Source organism: Eulemur rufifrons, chromosome 8 (assembly GCF_041146395.1).
Source record: "Eulemur rufifrons isolate Redbay chromosome 8, OSU_ERuf_1, whole genome shotgun sequence".
Taxonomy (NCBI): Eukaryota; Metazoa; Chordata; class Mammalia; order Primates; family Lemuridae; genus Eulemur; species Eulemur rufifrons.
In genome coordinates, this window is record NC_090990.1 from 9,052,056 (window position 1) to 9,077,652 (window position 25,597).

The window sequence follows — 25,597 nt, forward strand, 5'->3', positions numbered from 1 at the left end:
TGGTGCGCTGAGCACATTTCAGTGCATTTAACCCCTGAGTTGGGGTCTGAGACGGGCTTGGAATGTTCAGGCCAGAGCATTGTTTCCAATCCAGCTTCCAGCTCGTAGTAGCCAGTGGCCTAGAGGTGGAAGTTGTGGATTCCAGACACCTTCCTCTGGGCCTCAGTTTGGCTGTCTGTAAAATGGGGATAGAAATGCCTGTTCTTTCCCTTTCCTGAGAAGAAGGTCGCTCTTCTACCCAGAGCTAGACATGGGAGAACCTGCTCTTTGACAAGCGGGACAGGCAGTTTCCACATGGATTCTGTGGATTCTGGTAATGGGTGGAGAAGGAAACTGAGACGCAGGGTGTTGTGCTGCTGACTCAGACTCTGGGTGGGAAAGGCAGCGGGGCTGGACTCCCCGCAGGTGCAAGGCCTTGGTCAAGGTGGTTCCCTCCGTTTGCAATGAGCTCTGTGCTCCCTGCCTTGATCGTGTCACCAGGCAGTTGGTGGCCATGCTGGGCCTTCTTTATTTTAATTCTTTGTGTTTTGGTAATTTTTTCCCCTTACGGGTGGAGAGGAGGGAGCAGGCATGAGAGATCAAAGTCCTGCATGGTGGGATGAAGAGGGAGACAAGCAATGCCACCTGCTGCTTGCTGTCCCTCCCCTGGATATGGCCCTTCAGGAGCCTGGCCTGGGGAAGGGAGAAGACCGTTGCAACAGCCACGACTGGGGGACTTGGCCATTTTGTTCATCAGAAGCTCAAAGACCCCACGTTCAAAGAAGGGCCCAGTTTCAACTCTGTGTCTACTTGTCAGACCACTTGGCCTGGCATTTAGCTTGGGAAATAGGCACAGCGTGGTATGTTGGACCAGGAGCCTGGTCCAGTGAGAACATGAGTTTTGGAATCTGTCAGGCCTGCGCTAGGATCTGGCTGTGCCACCTGGACTAGCTCTATGGCCTTGAACAAGCCAGTCCATCTGTCCTGGCCTCCCTCGCCGCATCTGCAAAACGGAGAGGACGCTAGCGCTTCGCCCGTGAGTCGAATTGGAGAGAACTTGGTGGGCCGAGGCTCAGTGCCAGGCACATAGTGTACACCCAGACGGGGGCCGGAATCCTCAGGTGAACCGCCAGGGGCTGTGGGGTTGGTGTGAGGACTCTTCCGGATGGGGGCAGAGGAGAAAGGCTGATTTGGGCAGGAAGTCTGGCAATGGCCCTGAGGCAGAAGTTGAAAGGTTTGCACCATCCAGGGTTTCAAGCCAGGGGGACTGGTCCCTGCGGTCAAAGAAGAGCTAGAATCGAAGTCCAGATGGCGGTAGGTGCTCGCTGCTTTTGTGAGAAGAAGTAAATTCTGTTGTCCATTTCTGCTCATCCAGTTTCCAAAGAGAGAGTGACAGCTCGTAGCCTGCAAGTTTGGGGAGCGCTGGGTACCCAGAAAACTGTCCCTGGCAGAAGCAGTTTATCACAATTCTTTTTCATTTATAAGGGACAGAAAACACAACTCAAGCTGGCTTAAACACAAAAGGGAATATGTTGGCTTATGTAACTGAAAAGTCCAGGGGTAGATTCTGGCTTGAAGTGTGGTGTGACCCAGGACTCAGCTATGCAGGTATCATCTGAACCCTGTCCTCGTCTTACTGGCTGCTCTCCTCATGGTGACAAGATAGCTGCCAGCAGCTTCAGCCTCCGTCCTCACAGCCTGAGCCCATCAGTAAGGAGAGCACCTGGATCCTGGCCCAGAGGTGACCTCTGATTGGAGTGGCTTAGGTCCTGCGCCCTCTCCTGAACCAGTCACAGTGGTCAGGGCAGTTCAGTTCTCTGACTGGCCAGACTGGGTCACGGAAATTTCCATTCCTAAACCACAGGTGTCCACAGTGGGGGCTCCCCAAAGGGAAACGGAGGTGTTACGTTGAAAAGAAGTGAGCATAGATGTCAGCTGGACAGAAACATCTGCTGCCCAATCTGGATGAGGGGCGGGTAATGAGGAAATTTGGAAAGAAAAGGCTGAATGCATAGCATCTGCAGAGGAAGCGGAGCCTTAGAGGCTCAGCTTGACAAGTGTGCTGGGATTCCTCCTTGTACCGAGAGGGTGGCCCGGGACGGCCCCCAGCAGCCCACCAGATTTGCGACGAGCTGGCCACAGCCCCCTGCTTCTAATCCCCGGTGAGAAATGTGCTCACTGAGGGCTGGAGGAGGCAGCTGGCCAGGCCCTGAGGACAGGCCAGCCCTTCCCCATCCCTCCTGCTCAAGAAAGCAGATAGGGGCAGGCTCCTTGTAGCCACCAAGGAGGCAGCCTGGCACAGGCTTTGGGACTGAGCAGTCGTTGTCACAGCCCATCAGGGACTCGGCTGCCCAGGCAGCAGGCAAGTGCCTGCTTCTCCCGCCCCCAGCCAGATGGTGGATCTGGAGGCTCACATGCCTCCTGGTGCTGGAAGTACCTGCCGAGTGATTTTTGCAGCCTCAGCCATGAAGGTGGTGCCCAAGCCTCCGGCAGACCCCAGAGAACCACACTCTACAGCACCGATCCTCAGGTTAAGATCTACCTGAACTGCGTGCTGGATGTTTGCAATTCCTCAACTTCCCTAGGGCATCTCTGCTTTTGACCCTGTGGCAGTCACCCTTCCAGGGCAGGGACCTTGTCTTGGCACTGGTGCCTGGCACACGGTTGTATCGATAGCTCAGTCTGTGCTTGGTGAGGGGTGAATGAAGCGGATACAGCAGCCCCCGTCCCAGGAGAGCATCGGATTTCTGGGGCATGAGCTGGATGGGCACAGCTCCCCCAGGGAACGGTGGCCCCTGGGCAGGAAGGTGGTGGCAAAGGATTAGCTTGGCGCTCAGGGCCCCCAGGAGGGTCTGGCTTTAGCTATGTTTATAGGCCAGCGGCTGCACCCGAAGAGCCTCTGCAGGGACGGCACATTAAACAACGCCTGAGGAAAAAACAATTACTGTGAAATTTGAGAAAAGGACAAAGGCTGTATTACCTGGGTCCCTGCAACCCCCACCCCCACCCGTAGTAAGAATTACCTGGGAGCGGCCTTGGGAGCAGCGCTGTGGGGGGTGGGTGGGTGTTATCTGAGAGCCTCCTCCGATTTGGGGAGTTACCCCCATGCCGTGAGTGTCGGGATCCTATGACAGAGGCCCAGAGAACATGGAAATCTCCAGCAAGCCATAGTCCCAGCTCTTGCCTGCCTGTCTCCAGGGGCAGGGGGCCTGCCGGAGGGACAGGAGGGTCAGCTTGGTGAATGGGGACAGTGGTAGTTTAAGAAGGTGGAGCTGTTTCCAGCCCCTGACTTAGGGACTGGGCGGGAGTGGGGAGCCTGGGCTGGGCCTCAGAGGTCGGCCGTGGGGAGGGAAGTGGTGCCAGGGCCAGACTCGCCCTGCCCCGGAGTCCCAGGGTGGCCAACAGAAGCGCCCCTGAGGCCGGCTTTCTCCAGGCTGCGCCTCCCAGACGTCCCTCTCCACAGGCAAAGCCTTAAGTTCAGGACGACCCTGCCGAGTCTCCCTGTGGCAGCTCTGGGCAGTTAGAGAGCTCGGAGGGTCCCTCGGAGTAGGGTCTGCATCGTGAGCCTGGTGCTGCTGCTGCTGCTGCCGCCCCTGGCCAGCCAAACCCAGGAGTCCCCGCCCCACTCAGAAGTCGGGTCAGCTCAGCGAAGGGACTGAGGTTCTGTGACCTCAGGCCTCCCAGGCTGGGGAAAGGATGAAAATGGTGGTAACTCTCCAGGGAGGGTTTGAGGGCTCTGCCTCCCTGCCGGCCCTGAGAGGGAGGGTGCACAAGGCTTCGCCTGCCTTGGGCGGCACCTTGCAGCCTGGCAGCCGTACCTGCAGGGGACGGGTGTAACTCAGTGGGTACAAGCAGCAGCTCTGCCCCCGGACCACCTGTATTTGACTCTCTGTGCCTCGGTTCCTTTTGTAAAATGGGGGCATCCCTTAGGGTTCTTAAGAGGATTGGGAATTAGTGCATGTGAAGACTTAGAACAATCGAGCATGCTCAAGGAGCTCAGAAAGTGTTAGCTGTGAACACCTGGGTGAAGGTGATGAACGAATTCCATAGCAGGGGGAATATGTGGATGCAGCCGAGTCTGAGCACCCTGCAGACGTGCAGGGGAGCAGAGGAGGTGCCTGGTCCGTTGGCACAGGCCCCCAGCGCCTGTGCCCCGGCGGTCGGCTCTCCCAGCGACCCCCTGTCTGATTCCCCCTTTGCAGGACTCCCCTCCTCCACCGAGTGCTGGCCTCGGCGGACACATTAATACATTCATCCTGTGACTGTTCAGCCTTAGGGGCCTGCGAGCCCCTGTCTCGTAAGGCGACTTTGCCCATAAGAGTCACTGTGTTTCATTGTTAAAGCTTTGACCCTCCAAGGGCAATCTTCCTCCTCATTTTTAGAACAAGCATCATCCCAGTGTACTAAGACCACACTTAGACCAGATATGGCCCCAACCCTGCAACAAGAATGGCAGCCAGGGGAGCAGTAGCATCTTTGAGCGCTCACCACCTACCAGGCGCTGGACCAGTCTGTGGCCGGGCAGCTTCAGAGCCCCGCAGGCCTGGGCGTGATCCCATACCCCACCAGCGTCTCAAGCCCCCGGTGGGGATCCCCCCAGCCCTGCACGGGTCGGTGTGAGGATTCGGTGAGATGACACCCGGAGCCCAGCACAGGGCATCAGGTGCCCGGGAGTCACCACGGCTGTGGTCTCTGCAAGACTGGACAGGGACAGTGTCAGGTCAGTGCAGGGCACTTGTCATCTGGAAGTGACCTCCATTTGGCGGTGGCAGGTGTGGGACTGTTCTCCGTGCATTTGATTTCTTCCCCATGCTGTGTGTGTAGCTCCTGCAAACACCCTGGCGTTTCCTGGGCACGCAGGCCCCCCGCCGTGCACAAAGCCACCAACATCAGCGGGGTTTAGACCGAGGTAGGCCTTCCACTGGGGCCTGCTGGAGGACGTGGGGCTGGGTAGGGCTCTGCACCTGGAGTTTTGTGGGGGGGGGGGGGGGGCGGAGGGCTATAAAAATGAGTTTTAAATGGAAAATCTGAACTATGTCATTGCCGTATTTGGATGTTTTTTCTCAAGGTATAATTTGCATACAGTAAAATGTATGGCTCTTATGTGTACAGTTTGCATTCAGCGAGTTTTGATAGGTGAGTGCTTGGCTGCCTGTCAGGTGTCCACCCAGGATGGGCAGCCGAGGACAGTCCCTTCCAGCCTGGACTTGCCGACCTCGCCTCAGCCTGGCCTCCACCCCGCGCTCCCCAAGCTCTCGCGTCCCTCTTTGTTCTCTGGACCGGTGGGTGACTCAGCCTTCAACCCTTTGACAGCCTTCGCTGCTGTGTGATCGCCCCTGCTGGGTCGGAGCGGGGCGCAGGGTCAGGGTTCTGCAGTTATGGAGGCCAAGGCCTTCCCTCGCCCTTTTCCGTAATAATGACCATGATGAGCCCCATTTGACCTCCATTGAGAATCTTCCGGAGTGCTTCCACTCAGCTGATTGCTTTGTTTAATGTCTACCACAGGCCTGAGAGACTGGTCTTGGGTCCATTTGTAGATTAGAGGTTAGAGGTGAGAGGTCACTTGTGCACAGGTCAAACAGCTGGGAAGTGGAGGAGCCAAGACTGAGCCCTGCTGGGCAACCCCAGACCCACATGCCCACCTGTGTCTCAGGGCTGCACCTGGCACCGCTGCCACGTGCCTGCAGGGCCCTGCACGGAGCAGGGCAGAGTCTGCCCTCGTGGAATGCACGGTCTTCTCCATGGCCACAGGCTTCTGCAGGGGCTGCGTGGGGACTGCTGGGGGGCCGGCACCACCGTGCATGGAGTGGCTGACTCGCTGTCACCCAGCTCTACCACGGGAAACAAGAGTGAGCTCGCACCCTGCTGAGGGGCACCCTCCCTCCACTGTCAGCCCCTCTCCTCCAGGAAGGCAGTGTGAGAGTGAAGACCGTGGGTGCTGGCACCAGACCACCCAGGTTCAAACCCCAGCTCTGCTCTCTACTCTGTGACCTTGGCCAACCCATTAACTTCCTCTGTGCCTCAACCTCCCCATTGGTAAAATGTGGATGGTAATAATGGGACCTACTTCCTAGGGTTATGTGAGGATTGAACTAGTTAGGGCACATAAACTACAACAGAGTCCAGAACATACAGTATGTGCTCAAGAAGTATTAGCAAAGGCATAACAGTTATTATAATACACAAGAATTATAACATTATTGTTATTTTAGATCTTTGGCTCGGGGAGACAAGGTCTGCAAACATACAGCTCACCAAGGGGCCTAGGATGTTGCTTCCTTTTTGAAAGGTGGCTGCTGCAGCTCCAGCCATTAAGTCCACTTTCCAGGCAAGAAGGTGGGGAAGGGAGAAAGCATTTTCTTAAGAGGCAGTCCTCCCAGGGAGTTTTTTACACCTCATTGGCCAGAACTGGGTCACACAGGCAACCGTAGCTGCAAGGAAAGCTGGGGAATGACATTTTTAAAAAGCGAGACGTATTTCTCTGGCAAACTAAGGGAGCATGGGCTGCAGAAGGGCAGGGTCTGCCCCAGCTCCCTTTGCCGCCCAGTCTGGACCCTTCTCTGTGTGTGTCCCCCCCACCACCACGTTTCTAGGGAAGAGGCAGCTGGGGACCTCCGCTGCCTGGCCCGCCTGCCAGTAAAGCTGCCCCCAAGGGCAGCACCGTTGGAACTGGCATCTCCCCTGGGGCAGGAGAGCCGCTGTCTCCCAGACAACGCGTCCTTCCCGCTTCCAGGGCCAGGTGAGCTCTGCTGAGTCTGTGGCTTTTGTCCCCCCTGCCCCCAAGGTCCAACTGTGGTTGCCCAGCGTCAACAGAAAGGTACACAGTTGATCTTTGCTTTTGTTGTCCTTGGGCCAGAGCCAGGACAGTTTTCTCCAGAAATGATGTCTCCTTTCTAAACTGCTCTCCTGCCTTTGGCAAAAGGCTTCTTCCTGTCAGGGGGTCGCGGGGCCTGAGCTGTACCAGGTGCTTAATAAATGCCATCTCCTGCCCTCCAGCCCAGCACCTACCAGGAGAACTTTGTGGTGCAGTGATGGCGGCTGTCTGTATCTGCACTGGCTGTTACCCCAGCCACTGGCCACGCGGGTGCACTGAAATGTGGCCAGCACAACTGAGTTGGCCATTTTATTTCATTTTAATTAATTCACCCTTAGCCACCCGTGCCTAGTGGCTGCTGTTCTGAGCAGTGCAGCTGTAGACTGCCCAAGGCCTCTGTGTCCCCCATGGGGAGATATGCATGAACAGTAGCAATTGTCTAGTTTCATAAGAGTGGGTCCCTCGAAGGGCACTGATATTATGAAGGCCCAGAGAGGGATAGTGACTTGCCCAAGGTCACACAGCAAGCTAGTAGTCCCTCTGAGGGAGAAACTCAAGGCTTCCCACTGCAGCTTCTCCGTTGTTTCTGAAGAGTGTGGTCACTCCTCTCTGTGCGGACACACTTGAGTGCTTTCCACGGCTCCTGTCTATTCTCGTCACCCCCACTCTGCAGGTGAGGCAACTGAGTCCCAGGGAGGGGGAGTGCTTAGGCTTTCTGCGATTCCAGTCCTAGGGTTGTACCTGTTTCTGGAAGAGTCTGAGCCGAGTGAGATCTGGGCCTCTACACCCAGCTGGGGCAGGTGCAGTTGCTAAATTCCGATAAGCCTCTCTCCTTCCATGGAGTTGTTTTTCCAGCCTGGTCTCCTAAGACTTGGCTCCTCTGGGGGCCACACCTGGTGTCCCACCCTCGTGGCTCCCATCAGCTTGTCCAAAGCCTGACAGAGGGGTGGGGCCTAGGTGTCAGGCACACCTGTCAGGAAGGTGAACGTAGGAAAAATCTGCCTTTGCCACTGTTAGCCAAGGAGGGAGCACGTGGCACCCAGCCCCATCTGGCTCCCTGCTCTCATCTAGGTGCGGGGTGCAGAGGAGACCGTGCCAGACTCCGTTCTGTGCCTCACCGCCTCTGTCCTGCGAGGCGCTCTCGAGATTGCCCCGTTTCATTACGTCAGAATCGCCGTGGGAGGGGAGTGGGGACAGGGGTCCTGGCAGGATGGGCAACTGGGGAGTACTGGTGGGAGTACCAGTTGGATGAGAGTAGGGTTGCTGGAATAAAACACAAGATGCCAGTTAAATTGGAATTTCAGATAAACCATGAATAAATTTTGTTTTCAGAGACAGGGTCTCGCTCTGTCATCCAGGCTGGAGGGCAGTGGAGAGATCATAGCTCACTGTAACCTCGAACTCCTGGACTCGAGCGATCCTGCCGTGTAGTTGGGACTACAGGCACGTACCACCACACCCAACTAATTTAAAAAAATTTTTTGTGGTAAAGATGGACTGTTGCTACGTTGCTCAGGCTGGTCTCAAACTCCTGCGTTACGGTGATCCTCCCAGCTTGGCGATGAATAAATTTTTAATATGAGTATGCTCCATGCAATATTTGAGACATTTTTACTAAAAAGTTATTTGTTATCTATCTGAAATTCACATTGAACTGTGCATCTGGGGGGGGGGTTGTTTGGTTTTTTGATTTTCCTTTACTTTGTTTTGTTTTGCTAAATCTGGCAGCATACGTGACAACTGAGACCCAGAGAAGTGACACTAGGCTTGTGCAGGGTTATGACAAAGGCACTGACCAGGCCTGGATCTGAAGCCAAGTCTCTTGGAATCCACTGCCTTCTTTGCAGACAACAGGAAACAACCTCGGTGGCTTCCTCAGGGCAGTTTGAGGAGGCCCAGAAGTCACACCCCTAAAAGAAAATCAAACACACACAAGCAACAAACCTGCCTTCTACCTGAGTGGTAATGGAAATATAAGTGGACGTACCTTAGCAGTCACTCACACCTTATTGTGAAATAGACTCTTGGTGACAGCTCAGTGGGAACAGGGACCCTGGCAGGATGGGCGACTGGGGAGTATTGATGAAAGAGAGAAAATTCTGGAGTCTTGGATACTGGTAGAGACGGTGTGCTAGAGCGAGGGCACAGAGGGGTGTTTGGGGTTAAGACATTTTATAATCTGACCTCTCCAGCCTTCCTCCTCCTCTTCCTCACCTCGTACCCATTTATTGGACACTCAGTGCCCTCTGGCTTCCCAGCCTCCTTGCCTTTGCTCATGCTGGCTGGACCCCGCCCCCCGGTCCCCAGTCTTCCGAGGCCCATCTGAAACGCCACCGCCTTCCTAAGGATGTCCTGGTGCTCCAGGCAGATGCGGCCCCTCCCTGTGCCGTGCGTACTTGTGTGCCCTTCTGTTCACTGGAGGCTTCTGAGGCCAGGGGTCTTCCCTTCTCCCTTCTGGACGCCCTGCGCCTGGCGTGTAGGCGGCACAGATGTTTGCCTGCCATGAGGGCAGGGAAGGGGCCCCAGAAGCAAACCTCCTACTCAGCAGTTTCGCTAAGAGACATGGACCTTCCTGGCTGCCTCCCTGGGGTGCAGGGGTTGGGGGTCCTCGGGCCTGTGTTCATGGTGGGGTCAGGGAGCACCACCCTGAGGGTGGGTCGGTCTGGGGCACCCACCCCAGGTGCCGCCTGCCTGGAGCAGCGTCTGGCGTGGGCAGGTGCCCGTAATGCTTGTTGGGTGGATGGAGCCACTTGACAGACATTACTGAGCACCTGTGAAGTGTCGTGCGTACACTGTCCCTGCACTCGAGACCCTGCAGTGAGGGACGTGCAGGACACCGGACCGGGCCCTGCTCTCGGGAAGCCTCGACCACTGACGGGAAACGAGTGAGCCTGCACGTCAGGATGGGCTTTGTTGAGTTATCTGACGTGCTGTCAACACCAGACAGGATGGGGCCGTTTTAGGCCGCTTGAGGCAGTGACAGTGACGCTGAGACTGACAGGAAGGGACCTGCGAAGGAGGGAGAGCAGCTCCCCTGGCCGTAACAGCTCTGAGAGGCCTGAGGTGGGGCTGGTCCAGCGCCTCCTGGCACTGAGGGGGACCACAGATGGGGTGGCTGATATTCCAAACAGGGTGGCGGCCAGGGAGGGCTGTCCACGGAAGTGAGATGACAGTTGTCCATTGGAGCGAGGTGACGTGCTTCGCCTTCTGAAGGGGCCCTCACTCAGGCTTCTGTGGGGAGAGTAGTCTCGGGTTAGGAGGTGCTCTGGGAGGAGGCTTCCCCTCCTACTGGGGCCAGGGTGGCCTTAGGGGAGGTCATGATGTGACATGGACAGGGGAACAGGGGCCAGAGTCGGCACCACCTTTCTCCAAGGCCATCAGGGTGGGGGTCGTCCAATCCTGCTCCCCTTGGTCTGCCCTCAAGCCCTGGGCCTCGTTCTGCCTCCTCAGCCTTGAGGCCAGAGGATCCCAAGGGAGCCGGGAGGTTCTAACAACCTTAGAGAATGCCAGTGGGCACGATGGTGGGGGCAAGGTGCCTAGGAAAGGACACTGCCTCGCCATACTGTGTGCTTTGTGTGTGAGGAGCACTTCCTGTGTACCTGGAGCACCTCCTGTGTACCTGGAGCACCTCCTGCATACCTGGAGCACCTCCTGTGTACATGGAGCATCTCCTTTGTACATGGAGCACCTCCTGTGCACCTGGAGCACCTCCTGAGTACCTGGAGCATCTCCTGCATACCTGGAGCATCTCCTGTGTGCATGGAGCACTTCCTGTGTACATAGAGCACCTCCTGTGTGAGGAGGGCCACGTCCTGTGCCTGGAGGAATCTCGCAGCCCGATGACCCATTTTATAGATGGGGTGTCTGAGGCTGGCAGGGAAAAGGCTTGCTCGCCACCACATGCCTGGGGCACGGACCTGGTGACTCCAGAGCTATGCGCCAGCCATGCCCCTTCCGTGACTCTCACAGGCGAGGACTGTGCCCTGGACTCCCACAGGGTACGTGTCCCCTCTCGGCAGGGGGGATGCTCGTTGCTCTCAGCTGCATGGTCTGGTCCAGCCAGGGCTGCCTTGTATCCTCCCCAGCTCCCTCTTTGAGGTGAAATTGGGGTAGGGTGGGAGAGGCAGTGGGGGGGCAGCAGACTGTGCTGAGGATGAGGCGGCCGGCGGCCGGCAAGTCTGGTCAGCTGTGGCTCTTTCATCTGCTCATTCAACAGATGCTTCTCGGGGGCAGCCGGGTGCCAGGTGCTGTTCTGGGCACAGGGACAGAACCGTGAACAAAACAGACCCAGGTCCCTGCCCTCCTGGGCCTTACATACAGCCAGGAAATAAACACATGCACGTGGCGTGGCTGGCCAGAGCTGACGAGTGCTATGGAGAAAGAGCAAGGAGGACGGAGGCTAGAACTTGGGCCGGGGCAGAGTGCGCTGAGCTTCTGCCAGCCGTGGGGACACAGACACACCCACCCCTGGAGCCTGCCTTTAGCTTGGGAAAGTCACGCGTAAGTAGAGTTGAGGAGGCAGCGTCAGGCACAGTGGTAGGGGGAGGCCCCCTGAGAAGGAGATGGGAACTGAAGGCTGTGTCACCATGACGACGTGGCCACAGGAGGAACCAGGAAAGGGTGTTCCGGGTGGAGGGCACCCCAGGGCTATGGCCCTGAAGCTGGGCAGAGCTGGGCGTGTTGCAGGGAGAGGGACCAGTACTGCTGGAGGGTGGGAAGAGGAGACAGTGACGTGTGAGTTAAGGATGTAGGCACAGGCCAGCCCCTCGGGCCTGCATCTGTGAGTATTTCAGAATGTCCTTCAGCCGTGTCCTAAGTTTGTTCACTCTCTCGATGTGCTCTCCCAGGAGTTGCGCGGAGGCATCACAGCCCGCTCCCTGAGCACGGCCGAGCAGCTGCTCTGCCCACCGCCCCTAGCCCTCCAGCAGCTGTGTCCGTTGTCGCTCAGGTGAGCTGACCTGGGCGTGGGTGTGTCTGTGGGCAGGACTGAGATGCCGGCAACACCTCAGTGAGCACCCTTCTCACCATGGGACGAGGGTGCACCCTCTCGGTACCTTCCTGAGGCACCCCAAGGTCTAAGGGGGCACCATGCTCTCCTTGGCCCCATCCCTGGGGACTCACTGTATTAGGATTGGATTGAAGTCCCGCAGGAACCTCTGCCCATCGTGTCTCCTTGTCTCTGCTCATTACACCCGGTTTTCCTGTGGGCCAGTCAGGTGTGAGTGCTGAGGTTCTGTTTCCACACAGCACTGAGCTCCTGGAGGTTACGGGCTTTGTGAGATGTTCTGAGTGTGCTGTTTTAGGGCTGTTTCCTGAGTGAGACTGGAAGCTCGGGCTCTGGAGTCAGCCAGGCTTTGGTTCAATCCCAGCTCTCTGCTTCGTACTGACTTTGTGATCTTCTGGATTTACTTCATCTCTCTGAGCCTCAACATTCTGATCTGTAAAATGGGGGTTATGATGGTCTCAGGCTCCGAAGGTTTGAGTGATTTAAATGCGATCGTACACATAAAGCTTGACTCGGCATGCTGCTGGCTGTAACGCTAACTCCTAACACTGTCGTCTGCTGGAATGGACACTCTGGGTGCCGTGACAGCAGCAGTGGGACCCTCGGGGGGCGCGGGGGGCTCACCAGGTGTGCTCTGCAGACTGTGGGTGGGGTCCAGGACAGGGGCTGGGGCCAGTGGCCTCAGGGATTTTCTTCCCTGCACTCATGTAGGGGAGGCCCTGAACACAAAACAAACAGAAAAGGCCACAGCATCTGCAAACTGTCCCCAGAAAACCTTGTGGGCAGCAGCCAGAGTCCCGTGTGCTAACCGTGTGCTCTTCTCCCCCAGTGCTCCTGCGGGAGGAAGTGTCCCGGCTCCAGGAGGAAGTTCACCTTCTCCGGCAGATGAAGGAATTGTTGGCGAAGGACCTGGAGGAGTCACAGGGTGGCAAGTCCTCTGAGGTCCTCTCGGCCACCGAGCTCCGGGTCCAGCTGGCCCAGAAGGAGCAGGAGCTAGCCAGAGCCAAAGAAGCCTTGCAGGGTGAGTGATGTCAGCGCAGGTCTCTCCCCAGGGATGCGGGCGCAGGCCCCGGCGGCCCCGGAGTCCTAGGGTCCCCCCTCTGCAGGGGGAGCGGCGTGGATGGACACAGGGCTCTCTCAGCGCCCTCCCCCAGCCAAGGCTGCCCTGACCGTTCTTTGGGTGGAATTCTGCATCTTGCATGGGTGGGTGCAGATCTCACTGCCCCTCCAGTGTGACCACCACGCATCGTCCGTCATGGTCAGATGTGGGGTGCCGCCGTCTGAGACGTGAGTGGCAGGTGGCATCTTCGCTGGACCAGGCTGTTGACCCAGCAGCCCGGTCTCTCCTTTCCAGCACTGTCAGGGTCCGTTGGTGCCTCCCCTCATGGGACAGTGTGCACGTGCCGCCTTCTCTCCTGGAGGACACGTCTGTGTCCCATGCTTCACTCTTGCTCATCGGGGTGGGCACTCCTCAGCCCGAGGGGGAAGAGTTGGAGGACAACATGGTGTAGGTGTCCAGGTGGTCTCTTGACCAAAGGGACCGTGGACCCGTAACCACCATGTGGCCAGCGTATCCTCAGCTAGAAGGGGCTGGAGGAAGAGTCTCAACAGGTTATTTGAGAAAGGTTGGAAGCCATCTCCTGGCCTGTCAGCTGGCTCCTCAGTGCTTGCAGAACTCAGGTGTGAAACATTTGGGGAGAAAATAGCCTTTGGGGTCTGCGTGGATTCTCTTGAGCCCCCTTAATGTCTTTGCTTTTCCTGGGGAAAAAAAAAAAAGGTGATAAAACTTTGCAACCTGCTTCCCACTCATCATTTACCAGAACAATGAATACCCTAAAAATGTCATTTCCGAAGCCCGAGCAGGTTTGTCAGTTAGGTTCATGCCATGCTGCTGTAACAAAGAGACCCCAGAAAAGAGTGGCTTAATGAATCTGGTTCTCCTGTAACCATCCCCATGTGAGCGTTTGAGGCTGGTGGGGGTGTGTGTTCCCCTCAGGGAAAGAGCCAACATCAAGGGCCAGAGATTTCCCTTGGCGAGAGCTTGGTCAAGTGGCCTTGCCCAGCTGCAGGGGTGCTGGGAAGTGTAGTCTCTAGCTGGGTGGCCATGTCCCAGCTCGGACTCCAACGGGGTGCAGGGCAGAATGGATTTTGCTGGACAGCTAGTGAACTCAGTTAGAGCAGCTTCCCTGCCCAACGGTGTGATAGAAGCAGCGGGCTGAGCAGGCTGCCTGTCCAGGGCCCAGCTGGCTATCCCCTAGTAAGCCTGGGAAATTGTTGCTGAGGGGGAGCCCATACCCAGAGTGTCACAGCACTCTCTGTACAAGTTCTTTTCAGCAATACATGCTGCTCTCAAAGGCAGATGGACAATCGTCTTCTACTGGGGTTTTGTTTCTGGTGGGGCCACTGGGACAGTGTTCTGGGTGATCTTTTCAAGCTGCCATGGACATTGGTGTGCATCGTGGCCCAGCTGACATTGCATACTTGGGAAGTCACTTTACCAAGCATGAATACTTTGCTCCACACAGCCGTCCCCAGGCGTGCCGTCTAGGCAGGTCCGCGTGAGCCACCCTCCACGCCCAGCTCCCCAGGGGCCTCAGAACACCTCTTCCCCTTCTCAGGGTGGAGACCCAGGTCTCAGGAATCTCCCACGAGAAAGTTCTGCTGGGCCCAGGCTGTGCGAGCCAATGTCCTTTGGTCTTGCTAAGCTTTATGATCCCTGGAGAGTCAGGACTGGCTCAGGAAGCAGCCACGTGCTGTCTCAGCCACCTTTGCCCGTGTGTATTCCAGGGACAGAGAAACTACCTTCCACGGCCTTGGCCAGGGACAGAATTCTCACCGCCATTTGCTCTTCCAGATCTGTGAGGAAGAAAAACCCTCCCTCAGCTGTTCCTTGTCCTAGAGGGATGGGAAGGGGAGTAAGCAGAGGCTTGTTAACCCCACCACACCCCAGCTCCTTGGGCATACAACCTAGGCTCTCTGAGCCTCAGTTTCCTGATCTGAGTAATGGGAGAATAATGGAAGCTTTACAGGAGATTATGAAAATTAAATGAGGTCATGTGTAGAAAGGGGATAGTTCCTGCTGTCATCATAATACGCGTCTTTCCCTGTAGCCTGCAAGGTTCAGAGCTGTACCGGCCGTTCTTCCTAACTCTGTACTGGCCAGCCTCGCCCAGGGACCCAAAGCCCTGCCTGCTAGGGCAGCTCCTTTGTAGGAATAATAATGTTAGCAGCAGAACTTGTCGGTGTTCATTAAAGGGAAGTTTTATCGAGCATCTGCTGTGTGCCAGCGCTGATCTAAGACTCTATCTACCTTTCACCTCAATCCTGCCAGGAACTGTTCACCTCCTTTCTCAGATGGAGACACCAGAATGAGGTTCTGGGAGGTTAAGTGACTTGGCCAAGGTTACAGAGCTAATTAGCAGCAGAGACAGAAACTTTTTCCACTGCATTGACCCCCCCCCCCCACCCTCGTCTTCCCTCTGAATGTGGTCACTGGGAATGAAGTTGGCTGGATGGGAGAGACGGGAGGCTGTCTTAGCTCAGTGATAGGGACGGCAGGTCTGGGCTTGAATCCCAGCTCTACCATTTACTAGCTGTGTGACCTTAGATAAATTCCTTAACCTCTCTGAACCATAGTTCCGTAGTGGAGGGTAGTGATAACAATATGTATTTTTCTTAAAATTGGGGCTGATAATAGTAGCTAGTTCATACAGTTGTTGCAATGATGAAATGAGGTATAAAGTCCTTGGCTCAGTGCTTAGTACCATTAGTGCAAATCCTGAGTGATTATCAGATGCGAAGGGGCTTAGCAGACCTCCCGGGATCTGCTTGGAGATGTCCGTTACCTGATTTCTATGAGGGGCAGCCCAGACCTGAGACCCCTGTCCCCACCCCCCAAGCCCATCCAAGCTCAAGGCAGCTGCGTTCCTGAAAGGCAGTGAGGTAGTCACCCTCAGCCACCCCGAGCATCCTGCCTGGAATTCTACAAAGTCATAAATAAGACGCTTCCTCTCACCAGCCACAGCACGTGGTGAGTAAATTGCAGACAGATGTGGGCAGAAGGAGTCTGGGGCATGAAAAGGGATTTATATGCCCATAATGAGGAGAGTGAGAATAAATGCACAAGCAAAGCCAGCAGCAGATGTTGGGCGACACTTGTTAACAACCAGTGTCCCTATGGTGGGGAAAAGGCAAAGCCCCAGAGGCCTCCACCCTGGCAGATCCCCCCTGCCCCCAACTCAGTCTTTGGGTTTGGATGAGACCTGAATTTTCCAGCACGTGAGAGGATTAGGAACTCGGGCAAACACACCCGAAACGTCAGTCCATGGTTTCAACATCAAAGCAAAGCAAAGAATCAAGTTCGGGGGAAATGGGGGTTTAGAAGATTCCTTTGTTTGGGAATGAGCGTGGGAATGTTCGCTTTAGGATTTCAGTCTCATCATGAGTTTAAAGGCAGAGCCCTGAATGTTTAAGAAGGAACGATGTCATCGTATGTTTAGACTGCACGGCCCCCGCCCTGCACATATGGTGGCCTGTGGGACCCCTCGGAGGTGCCTGTTAATTTCCTCACTGCTCCCCAGCCTCACGGTTTCTCCAGGAATCAAGGCAGCCCAGAGAAAATGATAATGAAAATTGCTTCTTTCCTTTATAAATCTCTGAACAGCACGTTAAGAGTGTTGAGCATGTTCCCACAACAATAAATACTCTTTGAAAACATAATTTTTAATGACTACATAATGTTCTACCAAATGGAGATACCATAATTTATTTAGCCATTTCCCTATTATTGGACACTTAAGTTGTTTCCACTTTTTTCCTTTTTTTGTTTTCCTTTTTTGCCATTATATAACACTGCAGTAAAGATCCATGTGTGCAAATCTGTTTACTTCCTTAGGACAGCATTTCCCAACCTTTTTGGTCTCAGGACCACTTGACACTTTTACAAAACTGAGAACCCCAAAGAGCTTTTGTTTGTATGGTGTGGATCTATTGTTATTTACCATTTCAGCAATTAACACTAGAAAAAATATTTAACTCTTTCATAATATATTTTAAAATAATAAACCCATGATATGTTAACATAAATAAAATTATTTTTTAATGGAATGTAACTATATTTTCCCAAACAAAAATATTTGAGTGACAAGAGCAGCATTGTAGCATTTTTCTTTTAAACATTTTTGCAAAACTTGTTGATGTCTGCCTTCATAGCAAACTGCTGAATTCTCATTTCTGCTCCTTTGGTCTGTTGCGATTTGTTGTTTTGGTTGAAAATGGCAACACACAGATATGTAGTTGGGAAAGGAAGGAGTATGTTAATTGCCTTATTAGATAATTATGGATATTCTTCTTTGATACCATGCTAAGACTCACTTGGTGGTAGTTTCTTGGCATCTGAAACCTTATCCAGTAACGTCTTTGTGCTCTGCTACATTAAAATCCACTGGTCTAATTTGCACTTTGAAATGGGTATTTTACCCACATATGATTTTTTTTAACATCTTACATTGATCATTTGGAAAATGTTGGTTCACTGAGCTGCCCAGATCTTCCAAATGTTGACATATCTCAGCCGAAATAAAAAGTCACATGTGTTAACATCACCACCAATCTCATCAGAAAAGTCTTTAAGTACTGAGAAGCTGTTAAAGTCATGGTGACAGATCAGGTTTGCCAAAATTCAAAAGTCCAAGTTTTGTCATTGGCAACAAATACTGTCAGGTGTTTTCCTAGAGGTAATGGGCTCCCTTTAGTTCATTTCTAAACTTAGTTCATTAGTTTGCCAGATAGCAGTTTCCATGTCAGTCATTCTTACAAGCACAAGTGACGTTCTATGAAAAAGTGGCTAGTTTAGCTTGCAACTCAGGCAGACACACAGATGTTTTTTCTTGAGACAGCCACTGTACTTTGGTATGCAGCAAACGAGCTTTAAATGTACTTCTCATTTTGTTAAAAGACGTGTACTCAGGAGACTAAATAAAATTAGTAATTTTTACTACTTCGTCAAGGACATTGCTAAGTAAAACTGTCCTTTTTTTAAACTGTGAATACGTTGTATGAAGAACATAATGATTACTAACGCAGTTTGATGCAAATACTAACACAGGAAAAAAGACAGACAACATCAAAGTATTCTTATGAAAATAGTTTTCCTCCTAGACTCCTGCAGTGATGCTGGTGGTGGTGGTGGTGACAGCTAACATTTTTGAGCATTTTTTAATATGCTACACATTGCAGAACTTTAAACTCATTTTATCCTCACAACAACCCTGTGAGGTGAGTGCTATTATTTTCCCATTTTATGGAAGAGGGACAAGTACCAAGAGGTTGTAAATGTGTCTGGGTTACACAGCAGTACCTGGTTAGAGCTGGGTTTGTAATCCAGCAGTGTGGCTCTGGAGCCCTTGGGTGATGCCAGCAGGGACAGAGAGGGTATTGCTGCGGGGAAACAGCTGGAACAAAGGCAAAAAGACAGGTCTGTGTATGGGGGTGGGACAGGACCCCTGATGTTGAGGCTTTGCTGCAGGGGATGGCGGGAGAGGATCATGGTGACCCTCAGCGGTCACACCCAGAAGCTTGGGGACCCTGGAGGTTTTGAGTAGGCATCATCACTATGAGAAGTGGGGTGTCTTTGGATGTCCCCTATCCTCTCCATGCCTTTGCAGCCTGGTTCCTGTCCTTCTTACACGTGGATATACCTGTGTTTCCATCCATGTGGCTCCTAGATGTGCCTATAGTTTCATCTCCCTCTGTCCCCTCGGGGTCTTTGCACTTGTGCTTCATTCTCCCCCAGCCTCCTAATGGGCATTTGTCCTCTGAGACCCAGTTCAAGTTCCACGTCCTCTAGGAAACTTTCTGGACCAACTCCTCTGCCCAGTGGACTCAGGGCCTGTGGTTGGCAGAATGATGTCCCCCTCCCCCAAAAGATATGCACTTCCTAATTCCTGGAACCTGTGAATGAGTTAGGCTGCACAGCAAAGGGGAATTAAAGTTGCTAATCAGATGTCCTTGTGATGACATCAGCCTGGATTGTCCTGTGGGCCCCATGCAATCACAGGGGTTCTTAGAAGTGGGAGGGAAGGTAGAAGAGTCAGAGTCAGAGAAGATGTGACCGCAGAGGCAGAGGCCAGAGTGAGTCAGTGGGGGACTCAACCTGCCATTGCTGGCTTTGAAGATGGAGGAAGGGGCCACAAGCCAAGAGTGCAGGTGCCTCCAGAAGCTGCAAAAGGCAAGGAACCCGGTTCTCCCCTGGAGCCTCCAGAAGAAAGGTGGCCCTACCACACCCTGGGTTTGGCCCAGTGAGACCCATTTTGGACTTCTGACCTCTGGAACTACAAGATAGTAAGTTTGTCTTATGTTTAGCCACTACATTGTGGTAATTTGTTACAGCAAAAGCAAGACACTAATACAGGGCCTATCCTTCCCTGGACATGGCAGCCCTAGCTGTTGACCTTGACCGGGACTTAGCACATGTGTGGGTGTCCTGTTTTCTTAACAGACCCCTGCAGGGCGCAGCACCCAGCACCGGGCTGGCTTCCTTAGCAGAACAAAGCAGACACTCACTGGGTGTGGAGAAGAAAAGATACCCAAGTTTTCTCTCTTTGGTGGAGGGAGTACGGCCTGGTGGGGCCTTTTCCACTGCCTCAGACTTGGTCACCTGCCCCACACTGAGCTCTTGGAAGGAATCAAACATTATTATTTACCTTGCTCGTTTACTAAACATTCCCTGAAAACTCCCCTGTGCTAGACCCTGCGTCCGAGCCTGTGGTTCAGAGAATCCAGGCCCTGCCAGAGTCCAGCGGCATGCCTGCCACCTGCAGCACATCCAACGCAAGTTGGTTGAGTCATATTTTTTCAAATGGCCAACCAGGCTTCTCAATGAGAATCTGCAGCATAGACATTCCTGCTTCCAAGGGTTCTAGGCTGCAGAGGATCTCGTCAGCCCAGTGGTGCTGGCGGGCTGGGGAACCATTGTCCTTAAAGTTCCCAGCAGGTGCGGCCCTGCCCCTGTTGCCTTTGCATCTGTAACCAAACTTGCAAACAGTGGGGAAGTAGGTGGCCCAAGTGGCTGTTGAATGGAATGATGTGTCACCCTTGCTGGGGCGGCTGTGCACACTTGCTTTCTTGTACACACATCGTTGTCACCGCAGTGCCGTGTGGGTTTGAAAAGCTACTTGATGTTTCCTGTTTCCCTCCCCACACCCGCACTCCATTCTTCGTCTTGTTCCTTCTGTCAAAGACCTGTTCATCTTCTGGGCAGTCTGTCACCCCAGGTTGACTTTGTATGTTCTTCTTTAGTAATTCACATGCACAAAGCTACCGCTGTTTCTCAGGCTTCCAGATCTAGCCTGGTGGTCCTTGGGGCTGCTGCAGGGGGTCCCTGCTGAGCCAGCCCCTCCATCCCACAGCCCCAGTGTGGAAGACTCTGAGCTGGTAAATCTCAGAACTCGCTGGAAGCTTCCAGAAAGTTTAACTCTACAGACAGAAAGTCTTCCTAATATACTACTGACTGCTTTTAGATACTGTTAACAGAGCCCCCATCAAGGCTTCTTAGACTCCAAATTTGATCCATTAACAATAATTTATGATCAGACGGAAGAAGCACCTGAATCTTCGGTGTTCTCTCACAGCTGCTGGCTGAGCCTGTGTCTCCAGCAGCCTGACCCTGGCTGCTTCCAATGGGGCCTAGAGGCCCAAAAAGGTCACGTGCCTTAATGCACAAGTACTTTTTTAAAACAACGTAATAATAAACATTTAGTTTTAGAGTAGTTTAAGATTTACAGAACCCTGTTAAGGTCCTTAATGTCTTAGATTACCTGGCACAGGTGCTTTGAAGCCATCTCTTGCAGCATGTTTGCTGACGTCTCATTGGCTGAAGCAAGTCGCCTAACCGAGCCCAGCATCACATGGGCGGGCTCCCCGAGGCTGGGTTCCTTGGCGGCCATCATTACCAGAGTCCACCACAAAAGGTCCTTTTAAATGGAAACGTTTCCAGAATCTGCCCTGGAGTCTGGAGCTCTGGTGACTGACAGTCTGCACGTTGCAGCAAACTTTGTCCCCTTGGCCTTTGGTGCGATAGGTTTTTTGTGCCTGAGGGACTAATGTCCTCACCCTCGTCTGGGATTTTTGGCACCGAGTCCTTGACCTTCTGTGAGTCGGACGGGCAGCCAGTATCGTCCCCCCTCCCCAGGCGTCCCCGTCCCCCGCACAGCCTCCCTAACGCGTGCCTTCCAGCGTCTGCTTCAACACTCAGAGCAGATTTTTAGTAGATTCCATTATGTATCGAGGTTCTAATTATGGAAATCTTCCATTTGTCCTGAGAAACACTGAAAGTCTGGTTTGTTTGAAAATACACAGACACCCCTAGGACTCACCCACACATGTCTGATACTTGTTTTGGAAACATTTACCAGAGCTCAGCCGTTCTTCCCTGTTGGTGGGGGTGGGGGGCAGCAGGGAAGTACGTGCCCATTCTGTAGCTGGGATGACTGAGGTGTGGATGCATAACCGCATTGCTTCTGAGTAGTCATTGTTTCAGTTGACATTTATTTAGTGCCACCATTTATTTGGTGCTTGGAACGTGCCAGGCACTGTCTTAATTGCTTTGCCTGGATGAGTCAGATCCCCCCCCGACAACCCTGCTTAGATGGGTAGTGTTCGTTAGCCCTGGTTACCCCAAAACAGGGATGACAGAGGTTAAGGAATTCTCCTAAGGTCTCTTGGCTAGCAGGCTTGGGAGCCAAGGCTTGGTCCCCAGCAAGTATGATTTCCAGATCTACATTCTCTGGAGATATTTAGCAAATACTTAGATTCTGCGGGTCTTAGGGGAGGTGGGCATAGCAGTAAAGAGGAAGGGAGTGAACTGAGGGAGAGAGGAGGAAGAGGAGCAGATCTGGATTTGGGTGTCATTCAGAGGCCCCTGAGGCCTCAGTATGTGTTGGTGCACTCCCAGTCTTTGCTCTGGAAATTGTCCCAGGGAATAAATGCTGCAAGGTTGGTCTCTTGGACACGGGAGACAAGTCTTTCCTCCCACCTCCTGCCCAGCCCGCCTCTGCCCCATGCAGTTCACTGAGCACACTCCAGCCCCAGGAAAGGCCAGTGGTCTCGGCCACAGCAGAGGCTGTATTTAAGGTATGACCAAGGGCTACAGACCCTGGGCCTCGACTTTTAACCCCAGGCAGGGTCAGAGATTGATGCATCTGAACAGAAGGGAGCAGGACTCAGCGTCAGAAAAGCCAGACTCTCGAGCTGCCTTTCAAAAGGCCTTGCCTCTGACCCTGTTAAATCCTCTTTGGCACGTGCCCGCCTTGCCGTGACAGGGTCAGGATATGGCCCTGAAACCGTGGCAGGAAGACGAAAGCCACGTCGGCCTCCATCCTGGGAGAGAGCTTTGGCGTGAGCCTGGGAAGGCAGCATCTTCAGAGCTGGCCTCGGGGGTGGTGCGGGACATGCTCGCTCTGCAGCGGCCGGCCTTGGCTCAGTGGAGCACTGGCCCGAGGGGGCCGTGGACACAGGGCCAAGCCTGGCAGGGTCCTCCCTCTGATTCTCTGCAGCCCTGGTTGGCTCTCCAGGGACCGCTGTCCTGGCCTCACACAGAGACCTGGGGGTGAGTTTTTTCTGGAGAGCTGCCCCCGCTAATGGGCATTCTGCAGAGGAGGAAGCAGGGCTGTGTGGGTGTTGAGTGAAACACAGGAGGGGATGCAGGGGAACAGGGACCACCATTTCACTCAGATTTAGCAAACCTTACTGAGCACCTCCTGAGGGCCAGCCCGGGCTGAGCACTCCATACACCTTCTCTTCACGTTACCCCTAGAACAACCCCATGACATTGATGGGGTTACCCTGACTTTACAGTTGAGGGAATTGAGGCACAAAGAGGCTCAAACAGCGTGTAAGTCTCAGCATTGGGATTTGAATCTCGATGTCTGACATAGATCCCTGCACCAGTGTTAGTTTTCCATCAGTAGAAATCTTTTTAGTGTTAATAAAATCTTACGAGAATCTCACTCATTCATTTAACAAATACTTGCTGAAGTCCCCCTACTTGCCAGGCATTGTTCTGAACACTTGGGGTATATCTGTGAGCAGAACAGACAAAGATCCATTTCTCGTGGACCTTACATTCTAGAAGGGTGCACCAGTTACTATTGCTGTGTGACACACTGCTTCCAAATACTAGGGCATAGAAAACCACCATTTCTCTTGATCTTGTGAGTCAGGGGTTTGGCAGGGCTCGGCTGGGCGACTCTTAGGTTCCATGTGGTGTCAGCAGGGGTCTCTCAGTGATATTCCGCTGAATGGTCCAAGATGGCTTCACTCACGTATCTGGGGCCTTGGTGGGATGGCTGGGTTCAGCTGGGGGCAGCAACCACATGCCCATGTGAAGCCGCTCCAGCATGGTGGTCAGACTGTCCACATGGAGGCTCAGGACTCCCACAGAGATGGTTCCAAGAAACCAAGTGCAAGCTGCCAGCCTCTTATGACCTAGTCTCAGGAGTCACTTAGCATCACTTCCGCCACATTGTTTTGGTGACAGGCCAGCCAGACTCCACACTATAAAAAGCATGTGTCATGGGAGATACTGTTGTGTCCATCTTTGCAAAAGTACCATCTGCCACAGAGGGGAGAGAGAAGCCAGGCAATAAACAACAAAGCAAAGAACAAATCATACGGTGTATTGGAGGATTGTAGCTACTATAGGGAAATGGGAGTTTTAACATGGGGTAAGATTATGACCCAGCTCCTCCACTCCTGGGTGTTTACTCGCCTAGGAAATATATATCCACACCAAGACCTGTACATAAATGGTCTTACTAGCTTATTTGTAGTAGCCAAAAACTGGAAGCCGTCCAGATGTCCACCAGCAGATGGATAAACAAACTGGTAACTTCCTACAGTGGCATCTTACTCAGTAATAAAACTAGGAACTATGGACACATGTAACAACACAGGTAGATCTCAAAGTAATTATATTGAGTGACAGAGTCCGGGGGTGGGCGGGGGGAGTCACGTACTATATGATTCCATTTATAGGAGACTAGAAAATGCAAACTAATCTGCAGAGACAGATCCTGCAACAGTGCGGCTTTGTTATAAAGGGTGGGAAGGAATGGGGAGGGTTAATGAATAAGTTCACTCTCTTGATTGTGGTGATGGTTTTATGGGTGTGTACGTGTGTCAGATCATGTTAAATGGTACATGTTTATTGCATGTCATTTATAATTAATACAGCTGTTTTGAAAAAGAGGACGAGGTGGATTTGGAGTCCTGGGGATGGGGTGTTTGGGGGCGTGAGCATTTCAGTACTCCACAAATCACATCACTGGGTGGCTTCCAGCTTTGCCTTCTTCCCCTAGTGCTGAGCTCAGTGGGTCACACGGTACCCAGCCCCAGATGGGCAGAGTCCTCAGGGGCGGGCTGACCATGCCAGCCAGCTCCCGGGGTTAAGGAGAGAGCAGAGGGCCCGCAGAGTCCTGTCCTGTTGAGAGGGCCCCAGCACCCAGGGCTCCTGGGCTGGTATTCCAGGACTAGGCAGGGATCAGTCAGGCCTCAAGCTGCATGTGCTGTGGCTTGGGCTCCGGCCCAGTTTTTAAATAGCTCCGAGCACCTGGGCTGGCCAGCGACTGAGACAGAAGCTGCTGACAACCAGGCAAGCTGGACACGGGGCTTTGTGCCCAGAACCTGATGTGGGGGCAGGAGGACAGGCATTTTTTTGGGCATTGAACTAAAAACTCAGACCCACTTAGAAAGGAGCGTTCTCATTCAGCTGCTCGGTGCTACATTTGGGAAAAGACCAAGGTTGAAATCCAACGGTTCCATGAACATATATTTTTTTAAATGATATTTAATGTATATATAATTGATATAGTGTATGTATTTATGAATTATTTTTATGGGCCAGGCATGCATGAAATATAAACCCTATAAATTATCTCAGATGATCCTCCCAGCAGCCCTGTGAGTTGTTTTCCCCGTTTTGCACAGGGGAGGACTGCGGCCCAGACAGCTGACCCACTGGCAGGTGGAATTTAAACCAGGGGAGGTGTGCCTGGTTCCCAGGCTGCGTGGTTAGCCAGCGCTCTGTGCAGCCCCCAGAGAGCCTGCGCTGCTGGTTTGTGGACGTGGTTAATGGCTGTTTTAGTGATGGATCATGTATGATGTGGACCTGGGGCTGGACTGGCCCGTGAATCGGGTGGGGGCAGGGCAGAGCGGGCAGTCAGGAGTCCAGAGTCCATGGCCCTCGGCCCGTGTTCCCTCAACCTCTGCAGGCCTCATCCAGAAAATGGGAGGGTTGGACGGAGTTCTTAGCAGCCCTTGATGCCGTCCCTGCCTGGCCGTTCCTGCAGGGCTGGGAGCAGCAGACCCAGAGTGCTAGGGACAACATCCCTGCGTGGGGAGGACAACCCACCCGACCTCTGAGAAAGCCAGACAGTGGCCCACTGCCACCAGCTGACTGCAGAAGTGGTAAAGGAACAGCACATTGCTGGGCCCAGCGTATGCGAGGACAGCCAGACACAAGAGAGACCTCAAGACTTAGATCCGAGGGCCCTACCCGGCAGCCCCTGGTCCAGAGAAGTTGCTCACCCATGAGCCCTGGCCCGTGAAGACCCGGAGGAATTGTTCTGACTCAGCCCATCCAACAGAGCACGTGGCCCAAGGAAAGAGAGGTCTTCACCAAGAGCCCATGGGCTCAGGCAGAAGTGTGTGAGCTGGGCGCCCGGACCCCACCAAGCCCCAGGAGAAGGCTGGGAGGCACTTCTCCTGGTCGGTTTGACGTCTCAGCCGCCCTGGAGACGAGG

At 53.6% G+C, this 25,597-nt stretch overlaps 1 protein-coding gene across 5 annotated transcripts in view; it reads left to right on the forward strand.

The window, feature by feature from the left end:
* KAZN (kazrin, periplakin interacting protein) overlaps window positions 1-25,597 on the forward strand; it is a 366,657-nt gene that overhangs the window by 285,187 nt on the left and 55,873 nt on the right. For 4 of the 5 annotated variants that reach the window (XM_069479370.1, XM_069479373.1, XM_069479372.1 and 1 more), the window contains exon 2: window positions 12,628-12,819. In XM_069479370.1, coding sequence (XP_069335471.1) covers window positions 12,628-12,819 — 192 coding nt within the window. The remainder of the gene's footprint in view (window positions 1-12,627; window positions 12,820-25,597) is intronic. The other variant, XM_069479374.1, reaches the window with a different exon arrangement.